Source organism: Homalodisca vitripennis, chromosome 5 (genome assembly GCF_021130785.1).
Source record: "Homalodisca vitripennis isolate AUS2020 chromosome 5, UT_GWSS_2.1, whole genome shotgun sequence".
Classification (NCBI taxonomy): domain Eukaryota; kingdom Metazoa; phylum Arthropoda; class Insecta; order Hemiptera; family Cicadellidae; genus Homalodisca; species Homalodisca vitripennis.
Window position 1 is genome coordinate 98,054,368 of NC_060211.1, and position 18,179 is coordinate 98,072,546.

General features: G+C 29.3%; 1 protein-coding gene across 1 annotated transcript in view; it reads left to right on the plus strand.

Moving 5' to 3' along the window:
* LOC124362558 overlaps positions 1-17,666 on the plus strand; it is a 41,030-nt gene extending 23,364 nt beyond the window's left edge. Inside the window, exons 4-5 of the mRNA XM_046817175.1 lie at positions 1,370-1,508; positions 17,355-17,666. Coding sequence (XP_046673131.1) covers positions 1,370-1,508; positions 17,355-17,583 — 368 coding nt within the window. The 3' untranslated portion in view covers positions 17,584-17,666. The remainder of the gene's footprint in view (positions 1-1,369; positions 1,509-17,354) is intronic.
* Positions 17,667-18,179: the final 513 nt, after the last annotated feature.

Consider the following 18,179-nt stretch of genomic DNA (forward strand, 5'->3'; position numbering starts at 1 on the left):
TATACAATAAAGTACAACTTTCAGTTGAGCTAGCCACGCTTACTGGATACTATGGCTAGTAATTCCTACCAGTACTGATGTCAATTTTTGTTAATTATATTTTCTGGAATAAATTATATTCTATATTCTTCTAAATTCTATACCATAAAGGTGTATTTCCTGCTTGTTTGTATTTTACCTCTAATTATACTAGTTGTGAAAGCTATATCACTAATCTAATCAAAGGTTATACCCATTCAGTGTGCTTAGTACTATTTTATTCTTGATCGATATTAAATAAAATTACAAGTGTATGTAATTTCCCGTTAAAATATATTTTTCAGATTCCTCTCGAGGCAAAAAATCCTTCACAGATCCGAAAATCTTAAATATTCCATATACAATCAACTAAAAAAAAATTAAAAATTAAACCCTTCAAATATGTACAGCAATAATGTTCATGGTGATGACAAGCTTTTCGCCATATATCCAGAGCACATAATCAGGTTAAAATAAAAAATGTCATAAAATTGAATGAAAAGTTTTCATAAACGTAGCAATTTAATGCAAATTTTATTATCCTACTATAAAAAGCTTATTGTCACGGTGGTTAGGGTAAGGTCTGAAGTTTATGTGATATAGTAATAGTGTTATCCTATGTGCATAGTTAATACAACATTTTTTTGCTTTAAATATTTATATTAATATATATTATTTAATATAATATATTGGGATTTATAAAAATGAGATTAAAAATAATAACATTTTTAAAACCACGCATAGCTCTACTAGCACATTTGTAACATTAGCCCATTATATTTTACTTTGACAGATAGTAGAGGCATATTGGATTTGGTGTATTAAAGGAACAGTTTGTGGGAATATGAACTAATCAAAATATATTATGTAACAATAGATGCTACTTACATGTAAATTTATGTACTTTTTGTAGAACTTTGATTAATAAGCTGTCACAATATAGAGTTGGTGGCACGCTAATGTTGTGTAACTTGGGTTTTAGTTATATACTCACCTCATTAACTACGAAACAAACAAGAGGTAAAATTGATGAAGTACAGTGCAACAGTGGTTTTAATTCATATTTTACTCATATTAATCATAAGGTAAGGTTTCAGCTAATACATAATTTTTCTCTACCTAATTCTTAACGACCTTGGTAGGATCCATAAGTGTGAATTACATGATTATTTAACCAGTACTATTCCATTTGTTATAAAATTAAATAATTCACTAATTATATCTAATTAATAAGGTGCTTGCATAGCTATATTACTACGAGCTAGAAAAGCCGCCTTTTCTACAAAAAATTAAATCTAACAGTATAGCTGCAATTATTAAATGATTCTGTCTTAAAATATGTTGGTTCCAGAGTACCTACAGTACACATCCTGTTACAAGGCGATCAGCAAGGACTGGGACAACTGTGCTAACCGGTTTGTTAGTCTGGTCAGAGAGGAGGTCAGCCGCAAAAACTACACTATGGAGTCCAGATTACTAGAGCTGTGCTGGTAAGTATTGGTAATAACACCAGCAGTTTATCCATGTCTTTACACGTGGTTTCCTATAGAATAGGTTCTGATAAGCTTATCATCTTCAATAACTCAGTAAACCTTCCTGAAAATGATTGATGTTCCCTGGAAAATATTTCAGTACCCTAATCCACTTAAAATATTATACAACGTAACACTTGAAATGTTTAGGTTAGCTTTGAGGAATGAACGATTGGTCAGTTATAGTAATCTTAATAAAACGACTTATTATATAATAAAATGATAGTGGAAGCAGTACAATAATTTAGAATCGGAAGTATAACCTTTATGATATGTATTGTTTCAGAATAATTTTAATTTATTTAAAGAAGAATTTAATATTTCACGTGATAGAATATCATTCTCATATTCGGTCTGAGGAGCCAACTTAGGTCAAAAAGTGTTAACTTTCGGCCCTTGTAGTCTTTGTCCGATATAAGTTATTCCTGGTGCCATAATAGAGTTTGCACTGTAGCTCTAATCAAAAGATATATACATGTTTTGGTCTTAAAATTATACTTTGGTCCAAAATGTATTACTTCCTGTCATTGTAATTATCTACTTCCTGTTTATGTAATTGATTAGTTCCATTGTAGCGTTTGCGTTGTTACGCTGTTTAAGAAAACGTATTTACATCTGTAGAGTCTTCTTTCTATATCTCCATTCATAGTATAAAATTACTACATGGAGCGCAAAACATCCATCCCACCCACGTGCGTGTTTAATCTTCATTAACAATCTACACTGTCTCTTAAGGGCATAAGACACATTTATGTAAAATTTCTTCTTTCCTAAGATGCAGAAACTTGAAAACTACAATACATAATTTTTAAACGGGTTACAAACCTATTTCAATCTCTATTGATGTTTGATCTTAAAGAAAGGGCTTTAGTTTTTCTATGTAAGTATTAGACAAACCTGGACCAAATTTAAAAAGTAGAAGAGTGTAGTAAGATAAAGTGTTGAATGAGTGATTGAAAGTTTTGTTTTTATATAATATATATATATATATAAGTAGATATGAATGTGAGGGTTCTAGCTCACTTTTGGGACAGTCAGAAAATCAACGTAAAATACTGTTTAAAGGACAATAAACTAATCTGTAACTCACGAATGTAAAATAACCGAATCTTTAGCTGTTTTACTGTTCATTGTAGGCTTCTAATTTCTTAAGCTGTTTTAATGAAAAAATCCAGAAATCTTAATGAAAAATCTATAAACGGAAATAATGAAATTTGCTAACATTCGCTCAACAGAAAATAAGACGATTTTTACTGAATTTCTCTAATATCGTTCTTAATCACATCATAGGCTAAACATTTCTCAGAAACCACAACCACATAACAAATCGCGTTTGTAACAGCATTTTGAAAATCCATATTGATAATTATATCGTTCTTTGAACTAGAAATATTTGTCAAACTCTTTGTTGTATCAATGACATAAATGGGTCTATTTGCTATAAATTCTTTGGGGTTGTAATACATTTCCATATTTTTGTAGTAAACTTTCTTAAAATCTTGATACATCTGATACATGATTCTGAAAAGACCACCGGAAATGTTTAAATTTTGTAATTCATCTGGATAATAAGAACCGTTCAATTTTACTCTGATATTTTTTACATCCAAACTATCAAACTTTGAAGGATTTTTTTCTTGATTATTCTGTCTATCTGTTTGAAAACCAATGATAACGAACTTGGGATTGAAGATATTTCTATAAATATTTGTGATATCGAACGAATAAGTTGTTCCGGAAATACCTTTTTGCTCAATACATTGCCAATCTAGAAAATTAAACGTGATGTTTTGAGATTTTATAATTTCATCAATCAACCTTATTTTACTCGTGATTTTATAATCAATCATTGGAACTCTAATGAAAAACTCGTTAATTGTAATTTTGCCATCAACAGGCATAACATTTCCAGTTGCAGTCTTCAGAATCACATCATCGTCTTCTGCTCTTATAAAACTTAGTTAAAATCCTCCTTTATAGATCGGAATAGTAACATTTTCAAAAAATCCTAAGCCGAAATGTGCTAAATCACCGACCGCTTCAAATTGTCCAAATTTAAAAGTTGATTCAAAACTGTTTGAAAATACATCACTTTTGGAATAACAAATAGTTCCTTTAATTGTGCTTAATTGGCCACAGTTTTCGACTTCTTCTATCAATTTATTGTGTTTTCTTACTTCAATCTTAGAAAATAAAAACGGTATAAAATTATCGATTAATCTAACATTATCAGTTCCAAGATATGCTTGACCATCTTGTTTTGTTAAAGTTCCAGAAATATAAAACTGGAAGTTAGACGAGCAAAAGTTATCTCCAAAATCAATATTAAACTCAGTTCTTTTATTCGGTTCATTCAAATGTTGTTTACTAATTGGATAGAAATTTTTAAACTCCGCCCTTTCAATATCACTAGCATATTTTCTGTAGTCCGCCATTTAATAAGAGAAAATTTAGAAATTTTAAACATCGTGTATCATTTTTTCATCGATCTAATGTACGTTTTTATAAGAAAAGATATAAATTTTAGTAAAATAATTAAAAATATTAGAGTCATTTTTAATGATCTACTTCGTCATATTCAGGATTCTCTTCCTTAAATTTTGCGATCTCGGTCACATATTTCAATAAAATCTGCACAGGATAGTAACCGCTATCTATAATATTGTTCCAATCAACTGTATCTTTATTTTCATCCAAAAACTTTATACTCAAGTGTTGATAGAGACAAAGAACAGACATATGATCTTTTAATTGATAATGTATATTTTCTTGAATGAACTCTGGGGACAGATTTTGATATTTTGCAATGTTATACCAATTTAACTTATTAATGTACAATCGCATCATATCTTCGGATAATTCATATTTTTGAGAAATATCATCCCAATGTTCTTTTTTCAAATCTCTTTCGTGTTGCATTATAAAAAGATCGAAAGCACTGTAGTGTCCCGCCATCTCTATTTATTAGGGAAAAATTTCAAGTTTTTATAAATTGGCTCTTTTTAGCGTTACATTCAGCACATTTTCCAGAAACTCTTTTAACTCCCGTAATGTTTGCATAGTATTTTATATCATTTGTTTCAGTTTTTGCCTTACACCTCACACAATATATGAGCGCCATTTATAAAGGAGAAATTTTGTCATCATAGCCGCCTAATCCATTAAATCTGATGTCGATGGCTCTAAAACTTATAACAACATCTTCTTTAAATTTATTAAAGTTTTCTTCTAATTTTTGAAATTTGACAGCATAAGAATCATTGTATTCAACAAATTTATGACCAATATTCTCAAAAGTTTTCGTAGCATCTAAACTAAACTTATCAAAAGACTCTTTAAATTTAGTAAGTTTTTCATTAATTTCACCAACATCGTCTACTGATCTTCTATTTCTGGCTTCTAACTTGTCATAGACTTCTGTTGTAAAATCTTTAACATGCTGTTTATGATTCTCATAATTTTGTTTTAGTTCATTAAACATTTTAATAGGATCTTCTAATTGAATCATTACAACAACATCAAATGGATTAACTCCTTTACTAACACTGTTAATTCTTTTTCCTTTAAAATCTAAGGCATTTTTAACATTCGGATCATGTAAATCAACAATATCGATGTTTTCTGATAATTTTAGAGGTTTTAAAATTTGTTCTTTAACAACAACATCATGTTTGTCAATACCAGGTCGAACACCGACAATTCTTTTTTTATTAGCCAAACTAACATAATTCTTTTCAACTTTGATCGCTTCAGTAATTTCATCAGCTTTTTCGATGTGAGACATTAAATTGGTAAATAATTTTTTTACACCATCATCAACTTCTTTTTCCAATGTTTTTATTTTATCAGCAACTTCATTTTAACTCATGAAATTTGCAAGTTTGTTATCATATTCTGCTTTAAAATCTTCAATCTCGACAGCAAACATATCTGAATCTGGAAGGTTTTGTAATACATTTTCTAACTTGTTATCAAACTCATTTCTCAAACTATCAAAATTCAAACTATTATCTACATTTTGAATAATTTGTGTTCCAAATACGTCAAAAATATTTTGTGAATCCATATTTATTAAGCAATAATTTGTTAACAACTTCTTTAAAATCTTTACCATCACTCAGTTCATTCAACACAAAAACACATAAATGACCACAAATTGGGGGATCTTTATAGTCTTGAATCTGAGAATCATTGTAGTAAACGCTTGATTTTTTCAAATATTTAATCAATTCTATAGGTGGTTTGTCCTCAATTCTTCCATACGAATCAAAATAAAACGCAATCTTATCATTTTTATAATAGCAAATCCAATGTGTTCCACTTCCCATAATCGAGTCTAAATTCACAATTCCACATTCAAATTTCTTAACTTTTTCAGGTAATGTATCTCTCATGAAGATTCCTCTAAAATGATTAATATTTTTGCAGATTTCTTCCAATTCCCCGAATGTTAAAGGTTTGATTTCAAATTTGTTTTAATGTTTGATTTCACGTAATTCAAAGTTTTTTCATCTAATCCAGATCCTGTAACATCTTCCAACTCTTTATCTAACCAATTTAAAATGTTTCGAACAATAGGAATCACATCTTTTTTAACGATTGGAGCAGCTTTAAGAACATAAGGAACAACATTTTTAACAACTGGAATATTTTCTCCAAAATCTAATAAATCTTTCAAAAGTCCACCATTTTTAAGTTCTTTCAACTGATTATAAGAAAATTCTATTCTGGTTCCTTTATTGTTTTTCTTATGTTTTTCGAGTTTATTGTATTGTCTATTTGTTAAAAATATCTTATCTTCGCCATTTTTTAGTTGATCTATTTTAAATAGAATACTAACGGGTATTTTCTTCTTAAAAGCGGATTTTATTTTTTCTTTCTGATTTTTGCTGAAATTTACATTCACCTCCATTTATATAGTTAAAATTTCAAGTTCTCTTCGATTCCCATTCCTAGTTTTCTTTTAAAAAACATTGCTCCAGCTGTTGGAAGCGCAACAAATCTTTCACCTAAACTAGCATCTTTTGATAAAAATCTATCCATTGCTTTATCTTGCAAAACTTTATCTGCTATATGTCTGGAATTTGTGTCTCTATGTTTTGCATAAAAAATATCGTGTTCCATAGCAGCTTGATCTAATTTATTTATACCAGGATCTCCTCTTTTTAGTCTTTTTTCGAGTTTTGTGCTAGGCCCCAGATACTGATAAGTTGGTACGTGTAATTCAAAAGGTAAATTGTTGATAAAATCATTCAAAAGTCCACTACCCTCAATCATAGATGAACTTATTGCCGGCAAAACTCGTTTTAAATATTTAATTCCATCAGGTTTTTCAATCATTTCATCAAGTTTGTTCGAAATAAAATCTTTAATCGCTTTCTTTTCGTTCAAAAAATTGTTGTTTCCAGCCTTCTCTTGAGCATAAATATAATTAATAATTCCATCGAGTTTTGTCAAATCGTCGATATATCTGTATTCAATCTTATTATCACTGTATTTTCTCACACCTGATCCTTCGATTCTTTTTTCCCAAATTGGTTTAATCAAATTGAGATATTTTTTACCTTTACTTGACTTTGGTTTCTTAGTTGATGGATCATTATTTTTGTAAATTGAATCAGATTTCCATAAAATTTCAGTATACTTTTTCAAGTCTTCTTCAGAATATAAACCGTCTTTTGGAACATCAGTGCCTGTTAATAATCTCCATAAACCTTGAGTTCCTTCATATGTTTTTTCATTAAGAACGATATCATTATGCTCAAAATTCACGGGCAAATTTCCAATCATAAAACTTTTCTTTTTTCTGTCCCAATACAAACCAAATTTATCATCCTTTGCTCTAGGAAGAAATTTTTTACCAATTTCACCAATTATTATATCCGTTGTTCCAGGACTTATTGGTTCAACTATGGTAGAGTCTTCAATGATTCGAGGTCTAAATGGTGTTGAAGATGGTAATTTTGGCAATTCAAACTCAGATTCTGGTATCGAAATATCAGCAAATTGTCGTACAACTGGAATCAAATTCATCAAATTTTGATTATCGCTTAAAACATTTTCAATTTTGCCCTCAACATTTTTAATTGCAGATATTACAGGTTGATTGATTTTTTGAATAAATTCTTGTTCTTTTTCATCAATTCGAATCTGTTCTTTAAATTCTTTGATTAATTTCTTTTCGATTTGATCAAGTTTTTTCGCTTCTTCAGAAGTTACGTTCACCATTTAATTAGAAAAATTTTGAAACGTGAACGTGGAACGTAAAACGTGAACGTGGAACGTAAAACGTGAACGTGGAACGTAAAACGTGAACGTGGAACGTAAAAACGAACGTAAAACATGAACGTGAAACATGAACGTGAAACATGAACGTGAAACATGAACGTGAAACACGAACGTGAAACACGAACGTGAAACGTAAACACGAACGTAAAACATGAACGTGAAACGTAAACACGAACGTGAAACATGAACGTGAAACATGAACGTGAACGTGGAACGTGAACGTGGAACGTGAACAGATTTACCGTTTTTCTGTTATTTTCATAATGTAAATAAAAATTAAAGATAATATAAAAATAATTGTAACAAATATTTTATCAAGTAGATTTGTCAGACCACTGAGCAGCATTTATATTAGAAAATTTATTCAAATATTTTCCATTTTTAGGCTTCAAAGTTAGATTAATAGTTAAAAAACCATAGTCTTCTTTCCAAATTTTATCACATAATTCATTAAAGTGGTTAAAACTCATATCAGATCCCACATAATTGTTATAAATCTTTCTGGAATAGTGATCATCTTGCTTAAAAATACACAACATATTCAGGTTATTTCTTATAACTTGTTTATCAACCTTTGAAAAGCATTGAGAAAGATAGATACAAGATATGTTTTTGTGACGAGACATTACGAAATATTCCTTAATAACGTCCTGATTTTCCAAAATACAATCATCAAAAACGATTAACGAATTGGGTTTACATTCGCTTAACGGAACTATGTCCTCAGAAGCATTATAAAAATGTGATATTTTTTTGTTTAAGTTTTTCTCAATATTTTCAAATCTTTCTTGTAATTTTTTATAGGCGTCTTGTTCTAAAGATTTACTAAAAACATACAAATTGGAATAAGGAATCAACCTATTGTAGATAAAATTCAATAATAAAGTTGTTTTTCCACATCCACTTGAACCAACAATTAACAATCTGATTGGTTGATCTTTCTTATTTTCTTCAAACGTTTGAAGTTTTATCTGATCTTTTTGCTTTAAAAATTTCTCCATTTAAATAGAAGATTTTCATCTTGAAGCAACGCTTGCGAAAATGAAGCTGTTCAAGTTGACTTCAGAAAGCTCTCAATTATTTTTAAACTTGGAACATCCTATACACTTAGAGGAAGAATCAAATTATTTTATCGGTTTAAGCGGTTTTTATTCTGACAATTTTGTAATAAATATTAGTGAAAGTTCTCCTTATTGTATAGGATTTAGTGAGAAGAACATAACAAAATATTATGGTTTAAACAAAGGATATTATACTTTCGATCAAATAAAAAATTCCCTTAAAAATTATCTGAAAACATTCAAACAATCAGATAAATCTTTAAACTTTGACGAAAACAAGTTTGAAATGCAAAAAAATTATCTCTCTAATAAAATTCAAATAAAATCACCAGTAAGAATAATGTTTTCAGCAATTATTGTAGATTTGTTAGGGTTTGTTCAAGAAACTATTGAGCCAAATCAGGTATATTTAGGAAATAAAACGCTAAAATTTAGACCGTTCGATGTAATTGAAGTGTACTGCAATCTCGTTGAACCTAGTTTTGAAAATCATACCGAACATTTACACAAAGAATCTGAAATTTTGTACACATTTTTCCCAAATGTTGCTTATGGATCAAAAATCAGTGAAAAACCGAATGAAATCGATTATATTCCAATTAGAAAAAATATTAAAAGAATTCAAAAAATCGTTCTAACTATACAAGACTCTGAGGGAAATTTATTAAATAATGAGAGTAAAACAACAATATATTTAAGATTGTCGAAAGAATGATGAATCAAGGGGGGGAACGAATCGTTCTTACCTTCAAATTTTCAAGAAAACAACTTTTGAATGTATAAATTACAAGAGTCTATCCCATAGACCCCTTAACAATCTTCATCCTAACCCTGTTTTTATCAATGAATCTGGACTTTATACTGAAATAAAAATTACTAGTTAAATTTTATTTCTATCTAAATGGAGTCAGTTGTAGACCTACTCAATAATCAACTAAAATTCAATAACAAACATATCTTTACGATTGTTGACGAAAACAATGTGATCTGGTTTAAGGCTAAAGACGTAGCAAAAATTCTAGAATATGAAAATACTATGCAAACGATCAGAATAAACGTTGACGAAGATGATAAAAACTTCTATTTTAATCTAAATATAAGGGGGGCTATAAATAGCTTACCTTCAAACTTCCAAAATAACACTGTTTTCGTTAATGAATCTGGACTTTATTCTTTAATTTTGAGATCGCATAAACCAGAAGCGAAATTGTTTAAAAATTGGGTTACGAAAGAAGTATTACCTTCCATTAGAAAAATATGGTGAGTACAAACTCAAAAACGAAAATAAGCAGTTAAAAGATGAAATAAAACAGTTACAAATTTCAGGTCAAATGAAATCCTTGAAAATAGAGAATCAAGAATTGCGAATGGAATTAATGAAGAGAGATATGGTATGTAAAGATTTTGATAAGAAAAAAACACCATGTTTTTGTGTTAATTAAGAAGAATCACATGTGGGAATGGCCTTATTACGTTATCAGAGCTCAGAAACGAGAAATACCAAACCGATTAAAACATCTAAAAATAAATTATCCTGAATTAGAGATTTTGTTCATTGATGACGAACCAAATTCTATCAATCTGTATAACCAAATGAAAGAATCTTTGAATATTTTATACAACGGAAATCATTTTACTACAAATATGGCAGAATCTCGACTGATTTATAGAATATCTAAATTACACGATGAAAATGTTTCTAAATTTTATTAAACTCTCGAATTATGATATTTTGTTTGTAAATGTTTTTGAAGATAAGGTAACCATTGAATGATTCGTCCACACTCGCAAAGAGTCGGTTTCTTTTGACTTTCTCGTTTAATTCTTCTAGCACAATCTCTACAAAAAGCCTTCTTGTTATCTTTACTATAATGCCAATCGTAAAATTTGGAAATATCCTTAATTTCTTTTACAAACGCAAAATTTTTTCTCTTCTAACGTTAATTTTTCTAATTTATCGTATAATTCTCTTGCATATTTTTATGACAATCCTTACAATAATAGTATAATCCATCTTTGGTATTCTTATTTTTATGAAAAGCTTCAAAATCTTTAAATTCTTTGCACCTTGAACATTTCTTTTGAGCCTCCATTTATATAGAAAAAAATCTTTGACTTTCTCAATTCATATTCATAAAACTTTCCGGTTATTTCTTCATTATTTAAATCTTTTATACTATAAGTTACAGGATCTGTGTTATTAATTTGATAAATCACAAAGATTTCTCTTGACCAATTGTTCTTATATTTGTTCGAAAATGTTTGTTTTTTACTAACAATTCTTACATGATCATCGACTTTAAATTTAGTTTTCGTGTGAATTTCAGGTGGAACATACTCGAAAACTGTCTCTAATAACTCTTTTTCTGCATCTTTATCTACGTCTTTAGGCTTCATTTTGATTGTGCTATGAACAGTATCGTTATAATTGTTTACGATTTCTTGAAGAATATCGATCCATTTAAAGTTTTTATTAATCTCAAAAATTACTTTCATTCTCTCATTTTGAGTTCTGTTATATCTCTCTACAATACTTGATTTCTCTTCGTTTTCAGTATGATAAATCTTAATGTTGTATTTCCTCAAAACATCGTTAAATTCTTTATTTTTAAACTCTAAACCCTTATCTGTATGAAGTAGGTTAGGAGGTTTGTGATTGATCCTTATGGCATCTTTTACTATATCTTCGAAAGCTTTTGAAACATCCTTGCCGTTTTTTCTTTTGATAGCTCTTGACCAAGCATATTTTGAGAAAGTATCAATAACATTTAACATATACTTGAATCCATCATTTTGATCCGAATAATTAGACATTATAACTAAATCTGCAGCCCATAAATCGTCAATTCCTAATGTTATAATTTTTCTCTTTTTAAACTTTTTTCGTACTGGTGCATGAATTTCTCGAGCTTCAATCTCTATCTCATCTTTAGTCTTCAATTCTTGCTTAACAGGTTTTGGATTTGGATTCTTTATAAACTTACTCTTGTTTGTCTTACATTTTGAACATTTTGCAGCAATTCTATACAATCCATTTTGAGTTTGAACGATTTTTGAATCTATATTTTTCGTTTTCTTTTTACACTTGTGACAGTGAATTAAATCATCTTCCATTTACATATCAAAGTTTCCAAGTTTATTTAATTCGTCTAATATATCAGATTTTGCTTCATTTTTATAGCCATACGGTACTGTATCGATCTTATTTTCTAGGACAATTCTCTTATCATCTTTAGCGTTCAGTGCCAGCTTGTTTATGGTAACAGTGTACAACTCATGTTTATAACTTTTGATGACTGTCATCTCCCTAAATTCTTCTTTATCTTCGAACAAACATCTCTTCAAGTTTTCGATATTTATTGTTTTATTTACAACGCTTCTCTTAATTCCTTTACACCTAACTGGATTTTTGTCTAGATATTTGTACGAGTACATCTTTGATCTTAAACCACAAAATTCTTCTAAAATTCGCTATTTTAGTTCGTCTTTGAATTTTCCTATGAACTTTCTTATTTTTAGTAGTGAAAACATTTCATGATCTTTTGGATAATCGCTCGTATCAAAGTCCTCTATATTTTCTTTAATAATTTTAAAAGGATCTCGTTTCAATTCTAGAAAATAAACTGTCTGTATCCATGTAAACACAGATTCAAATCTGGATCAAACTTCTTTAATTTGTTGTAATAAAACTCGTACATTAGCAATTTTGAGAGGTCGAGAACTGAAAATCCTATGTAAATCGGTTTGTTAAATTTTACCTTTTGTTTGTACATGTGACTCGCTATACAGTTGTCGTCAAAGATAGTGAAGCATTTGAAATTTGTTTTCTTAGCTTGTTTCATTGAAAATTCTTCATTTCCAAGCTTAATATCACATCTGTTTCTCACATTTTCCATAGATTTTCCAAACACTGAGTTGTTCATCAGCTTATAAAAGGTCCTTTTCAAAGTCGCTTGTAGCTTTGGTTCTCATGTTTGTGTTAAAATCAATGTATTCTTTCATAAAAGGCTTCTGATCGAATGCAATAACTCTATTCACATGTTTTCAAAATCATACCTTGTTCCAAATAGAACTTCAAATTTCTCGAATGAAACAAACGTATTCAGTTTTATCCAGTAGAGTTGTGCAAAGTTTGTTTTTAAAATGTTCTGGAGCAAGAGGTAAATCCTTGTGATGTTCGTGTAAATTTGTTGGATATCCAAGATCGACTTCGAGAATATAGCCATAATCTTCGTCGCCAGTGAGTTCTAAAAATTGTTTCTTGCCACTCTTCTTTTTGTATACGTTTTAGGATCCATCCACTTGATATCACTAAACGGCAGTTTTTGCATTAGGCCATACCCATAAAGGTTATTAGCATCAAACGTATAACAAATAGTTTTCGGGCTTTGTCTTATCGAAATCTTTCAAATATTTGTTATTTGCTTTAAACATATCGCTTAATACACTGAGAAATGCCTCCGCGAATGCCTTTTTCAATCATCAAATACATATTATAATCACTAATTAATTGTAATTCTATCTTCGTTAATTTTAACATAGCATCCCATGCAAGATGGGAGCTGTTAGATAGTGTGCTGGATCAAAGTTTATAGCAATTCAAACAAATATTCCTAAAATTTTCAAAGATATCAGCGAGCAATAGAACATCTTGAATGTTATATAGATCGGAGTAATTTCCTAGATTTTTTACTTTTAATTTGTTCCATACATTTAAGTAGTGTTGAAAATCTTTCTCAGATATGCTCTCGTCTGTCAAAAGTGAATAGAAATCTTGAATTCTCAATTCTTCTGTGTAATCAAGTTTTTCAATACTGTCGATAAATTCATAGGGAAATATTCCTTTTCCAGATAGAATTTTAAAGATTTCTTCTTCGTCATTTGGTTGTCTATCTAGAATTGCGTTCAGACCATCTTGTATAAAATGATTTGTATGTTTGAAATCATCTTTTTTGAGGTTTTTAGCTAACTTTCCTATAGACGATGCCATAAATCTGAACGTATCTACGAAAGAAAACTTGATGAACTTTCTTGGTTTATCATCTTCAAACTCATACCCATATCCAGAATTTACAGAATAATTTATATATTTTTCGTCTGTGTTTGCAATCAAATCAACGTTTCCTTATTGTTTCGCCAATTCTTTTATGTACAAATGGAGTATCGTAGTTACTCATATTGTGACAGAAAACTGGAATATTTTGAGGAAACTTGAGATTCAAGTTACAAGATAAATGAGCTGAACCTCTAAATTTACCTGTTAAATGACAATGATCTCGTACTTTTTTTCTTGTTTTGATTATCAAAAACCCTCACATTCACAAATATGACAAAGACTAGAATTTTGGTACGCTAATTCTTCTTCTTCGGTCAATTTCATAGGTTTTTTGTTCTTAGAATTATACTTTTTAGCTATGTATTTTGATATTTTATTGAGCTCTTCAAACAATTTTGCAGGAACATTTGGCAAAATCTTCTTCATTTTTTGCTCTATAACATATAGGTTTGTACATGCGATTTGTCACATTTGACGACACTAAATATAGAGTAAAACCATAAGGAATGTGCTTCTGAATCTTGGTTGTAGTCGACTTTTGCGGATTGTTTTTGCATGTGAGAATCTTCTCTTATTATGCTTTCAAAATCCATATAAATAACGTAAGGATGAGAAAATTTCTTTTGATAATTAATAAAATGTTGTTGTTTGACCTGGAAACGGCATAATTGGCTTACAAACTTCGTGATTTTTTACAAATTTCTAAATGGTCTGTTAAATCTCCAGATTTGTAGAAATGGCTTAAACATCTTCTGCATAGAAATTTTTTATTTTTACACTTAGATAAACTGAGAGAAAAACGAGCTTATTTAAATCTGTTATCAAAACATAATGAGATTTGTCATCTTGTTTAAACATACAATAAATCGATTTCTAACTCGGCATCATAAATTTCTGAAATTTGTAACGGAACAATATTGAGTTTTTCATCAAAACTATAGACATTTACAGACATTTTCGGATAATTATACTTTGCTTTACTGCTTCGTTTTTCAAATAATTGTATATCTTTTAAGGGACATTGGATACTCGAAACCTGAAAATATCTCGTCATTTACAAATTTCTCGTATTGCTTTGCTCTGTCAGCATTCTTTTCAGGTTTTTCAATAGCGCATCGGATAGAATAAACAAAACAGAAATCATCTTTATTTTTGATATTTACACAAGCTTTCTTATCTTTGATTTCTTTGGCAAATCGATATATGATCCTGCGGTTCATTATTTCGTGTTTATTAAGGCTCAAAATAGTTGTTTGCAGCTTTTTAAATGTCCATCCAGAACCCTTATTTGGATGATTTGTCTGTTCTCGATGTGTTAATTTATTAAATTGCTTAGTTAATAAAAGTCGGTTTTACATCAAAGATCTCGTCTGCTTTTATAGTAAAGTACATTGGACAAGTTTGTGTTTCACCGTTTCACTAAAGTTCGTTCGTATTCGCATTCTAAAGAGAGATATCCTTTTACTATTTTTCACAGTTTCTTGAAATTTTTCGATTAAACTTTTAATTTAATTTCTGGGCGCAAAATAGAAAGATATTTGTAAATTGACATGAAATTGTCGTTCAAATTTGTTAAAATGTATTGCTTAAATAGACCATGTATTGAGGATAAAACTTCTACATCAATGATATTTTCAGGTTTCTCATTAAGAGTTTTGTCAATTTCTTCGATCATTTCAGACTTAGTTTTATCGTTTGTTTCAATGGACAATTTCTCAGCGATTGATTGAATTTTTTCATCTTTAAATAGATTGAGATCTTTTTTACTTTCCTTAAAATTTTTCTTTAGTTCACGCAAATTTTTCTATATTGTACATCTTCTCGTGACCATCGATTTGATTCTCTTTAGCCCAAGTCCTCAAATAATTTAGTTCTTTATTATAAAATTTCTTTGTTCTTCAAATGATTTTTCGACTTATAATGTCGGGTTAAAATGATGTTCGAAAACATCTTTTTTGCAGTACGGGCAGGATATCTTTTTCCTCTCCATTTTAAATAGGGAAAATTTGAATCTGCCAAGTTTTACTTTTTAGTAAAATATCTTTTTATTAAGCTGAAAAATAGCAATAATTCAGTAGATTTCTAAGGATTTTTATCAAAATTTGATAAAAATCAGCACAATTTATGGCAGGTTGAAACAGCCTTGATTCTTCTATTTAAAGAAGAAAAAATTTGTTTAACTAACACTTTGAAAAGTACAGATTTTTACTAAAATTTGATACAAATCAGCACAATTATGGTTAAACAGCCTTGATTCTTCTATTTATATAGAAAAAATTTTATTTAGAGATTTTTTAAATTTTCAAATTTTGTAGCCTTTGATTTTTTCGAGAAATTATCGTTACATTATCAACTTTAAAGCTAAAAATTCGCAATAATTAGAGAAATTCAGTAGATTTTTCAGGATTTTTCAAAAAAACTCTAGTATATATGCAACCTTAAGAGCTGTGTGGTTTTGACCCTAAAAAACACGTTTTTTATGGTCAAAAACCCCGGTTTTTTGTGTATTTTGGAAGTATTAGTGTTGATTTTTTCACCTTAAAAGTGTAGAAGTATTAATTTTTTTCTATGTAAATTGGCAACTGTTACAAGAGTTGAATAAGGTTGGTGATTTAACATTCAAAGAATACAAGAAATTAATAGAATTAGAAGAAAATAAGAAATACAAAATTGTGAATTTGGGAGAAAATGAAAGATAAATTCGGGTTTACAATAATTGCCGAGTTGGAAGATTGTAAAGTACACTTGCCAAACAGATTTTTGACTGTTTTGGATGAAAAAAAGATTAAAGAATTGAACAAAAATGAAAAATTACACTTGGTTGTTACTGGAAAGAAGACTATTAAAGATAAAGACTGTGTTACAATTAACTTCCTGGAATAAAGATTTCGAAGATTTCTGGATTTTTTCATTAAAAACAGCTTAGAAATTAGAAGCCTACAATGAACAGTAAAACAGCTATAGATTCGGTTAATTTTTCATTCGTGAGTTACAGATTAGTTTATTGCCCTTTAACAGTATTTTACGTTGATTTTTCTGACTGTCCCAAAAGTGAGCTAGAACCTCTAACATTCATATCTACTTATATATATATATATATATATATATATATATATATATATATATATATATATATATATATATATATATAGAGAGAGAGAGAGAGAGAGAGAGAGTAGGGTTAACGTAGTTGTTATGTATCACATTGTAAAATGACTATTGAAAATAAGGCATAATGCGGTAACCATTTGTGTGATTGTTCAGAAACTTTATCTCCAACTACTGTAATTAAAAGTCAAATGAATAAATCTATTAGAAAGCCTTATTAAATTAAATACATCACGCTTACGAAATAAACCATTTCATATTGAATTATGCTTTGTATTTAAATTTCCGCAGTGCTAGACACGGTTTCCTCAAGTGCGTGTACGTCGCCAGCAGGCTCAAATGCAAGAAAGAAGAGGCTCTTTTCATCAAGAAGATCGCGGACACCCTGTCCAACATGAGGGTGTACTCAAAGCACTGCAGGAACGTGGATGTAGCGTTCTGTACCGGAGAAGGAACAACTTTCACTAGTAATTTCCTTACTCCTTGGCTGCTGCTGTTTTTATTGTCTTTCATTAAGTAGCTTTACTAAAGCTTGTATACATTCCTTTGTAAATCACTGTACAAATCTCTGTTTAGATTGTAAGGATAAATATTAAAAATGTAAAATAAATGTGATTTTATTACAATATTATTTCATTTTATTGCAGTATAGTAAATAACCAATACGTAAAAAGACTTTTGCATGAAAAACAGACACATTTCTCTTCTTTTGAGTATTAGCAAACCTGCTCTCACTTTAATCAATTGAAAGCAAATCAGTTTTAAGTTTTAAGATATTATGATATATTTAAAAACTATTTTTATCTTGATCCTGTTTATAAGGCCATTTCATATATCAAGTTTTGTTTAAATTATATAAAGTTATGATGTATCTTGAATGTAGAATCTTGGAGCATTGGAGAAAAAAGTTTATTTTACTTTCACTGTTGTAAAGGAATAACACATTTTACAATATAACTTTTATTTTTGCGCAAAACTTGCAGAATAAATAAATTAATGTATATCTGTGAGAAGTGCATCTCGAGAATGAAATTAGTTATTGACTTGAAATTTTGAATTAAATCTCAGCAGCACCTGTTACGTGGTGTGGCCTATTCCTGCCATGTTCATTATAAA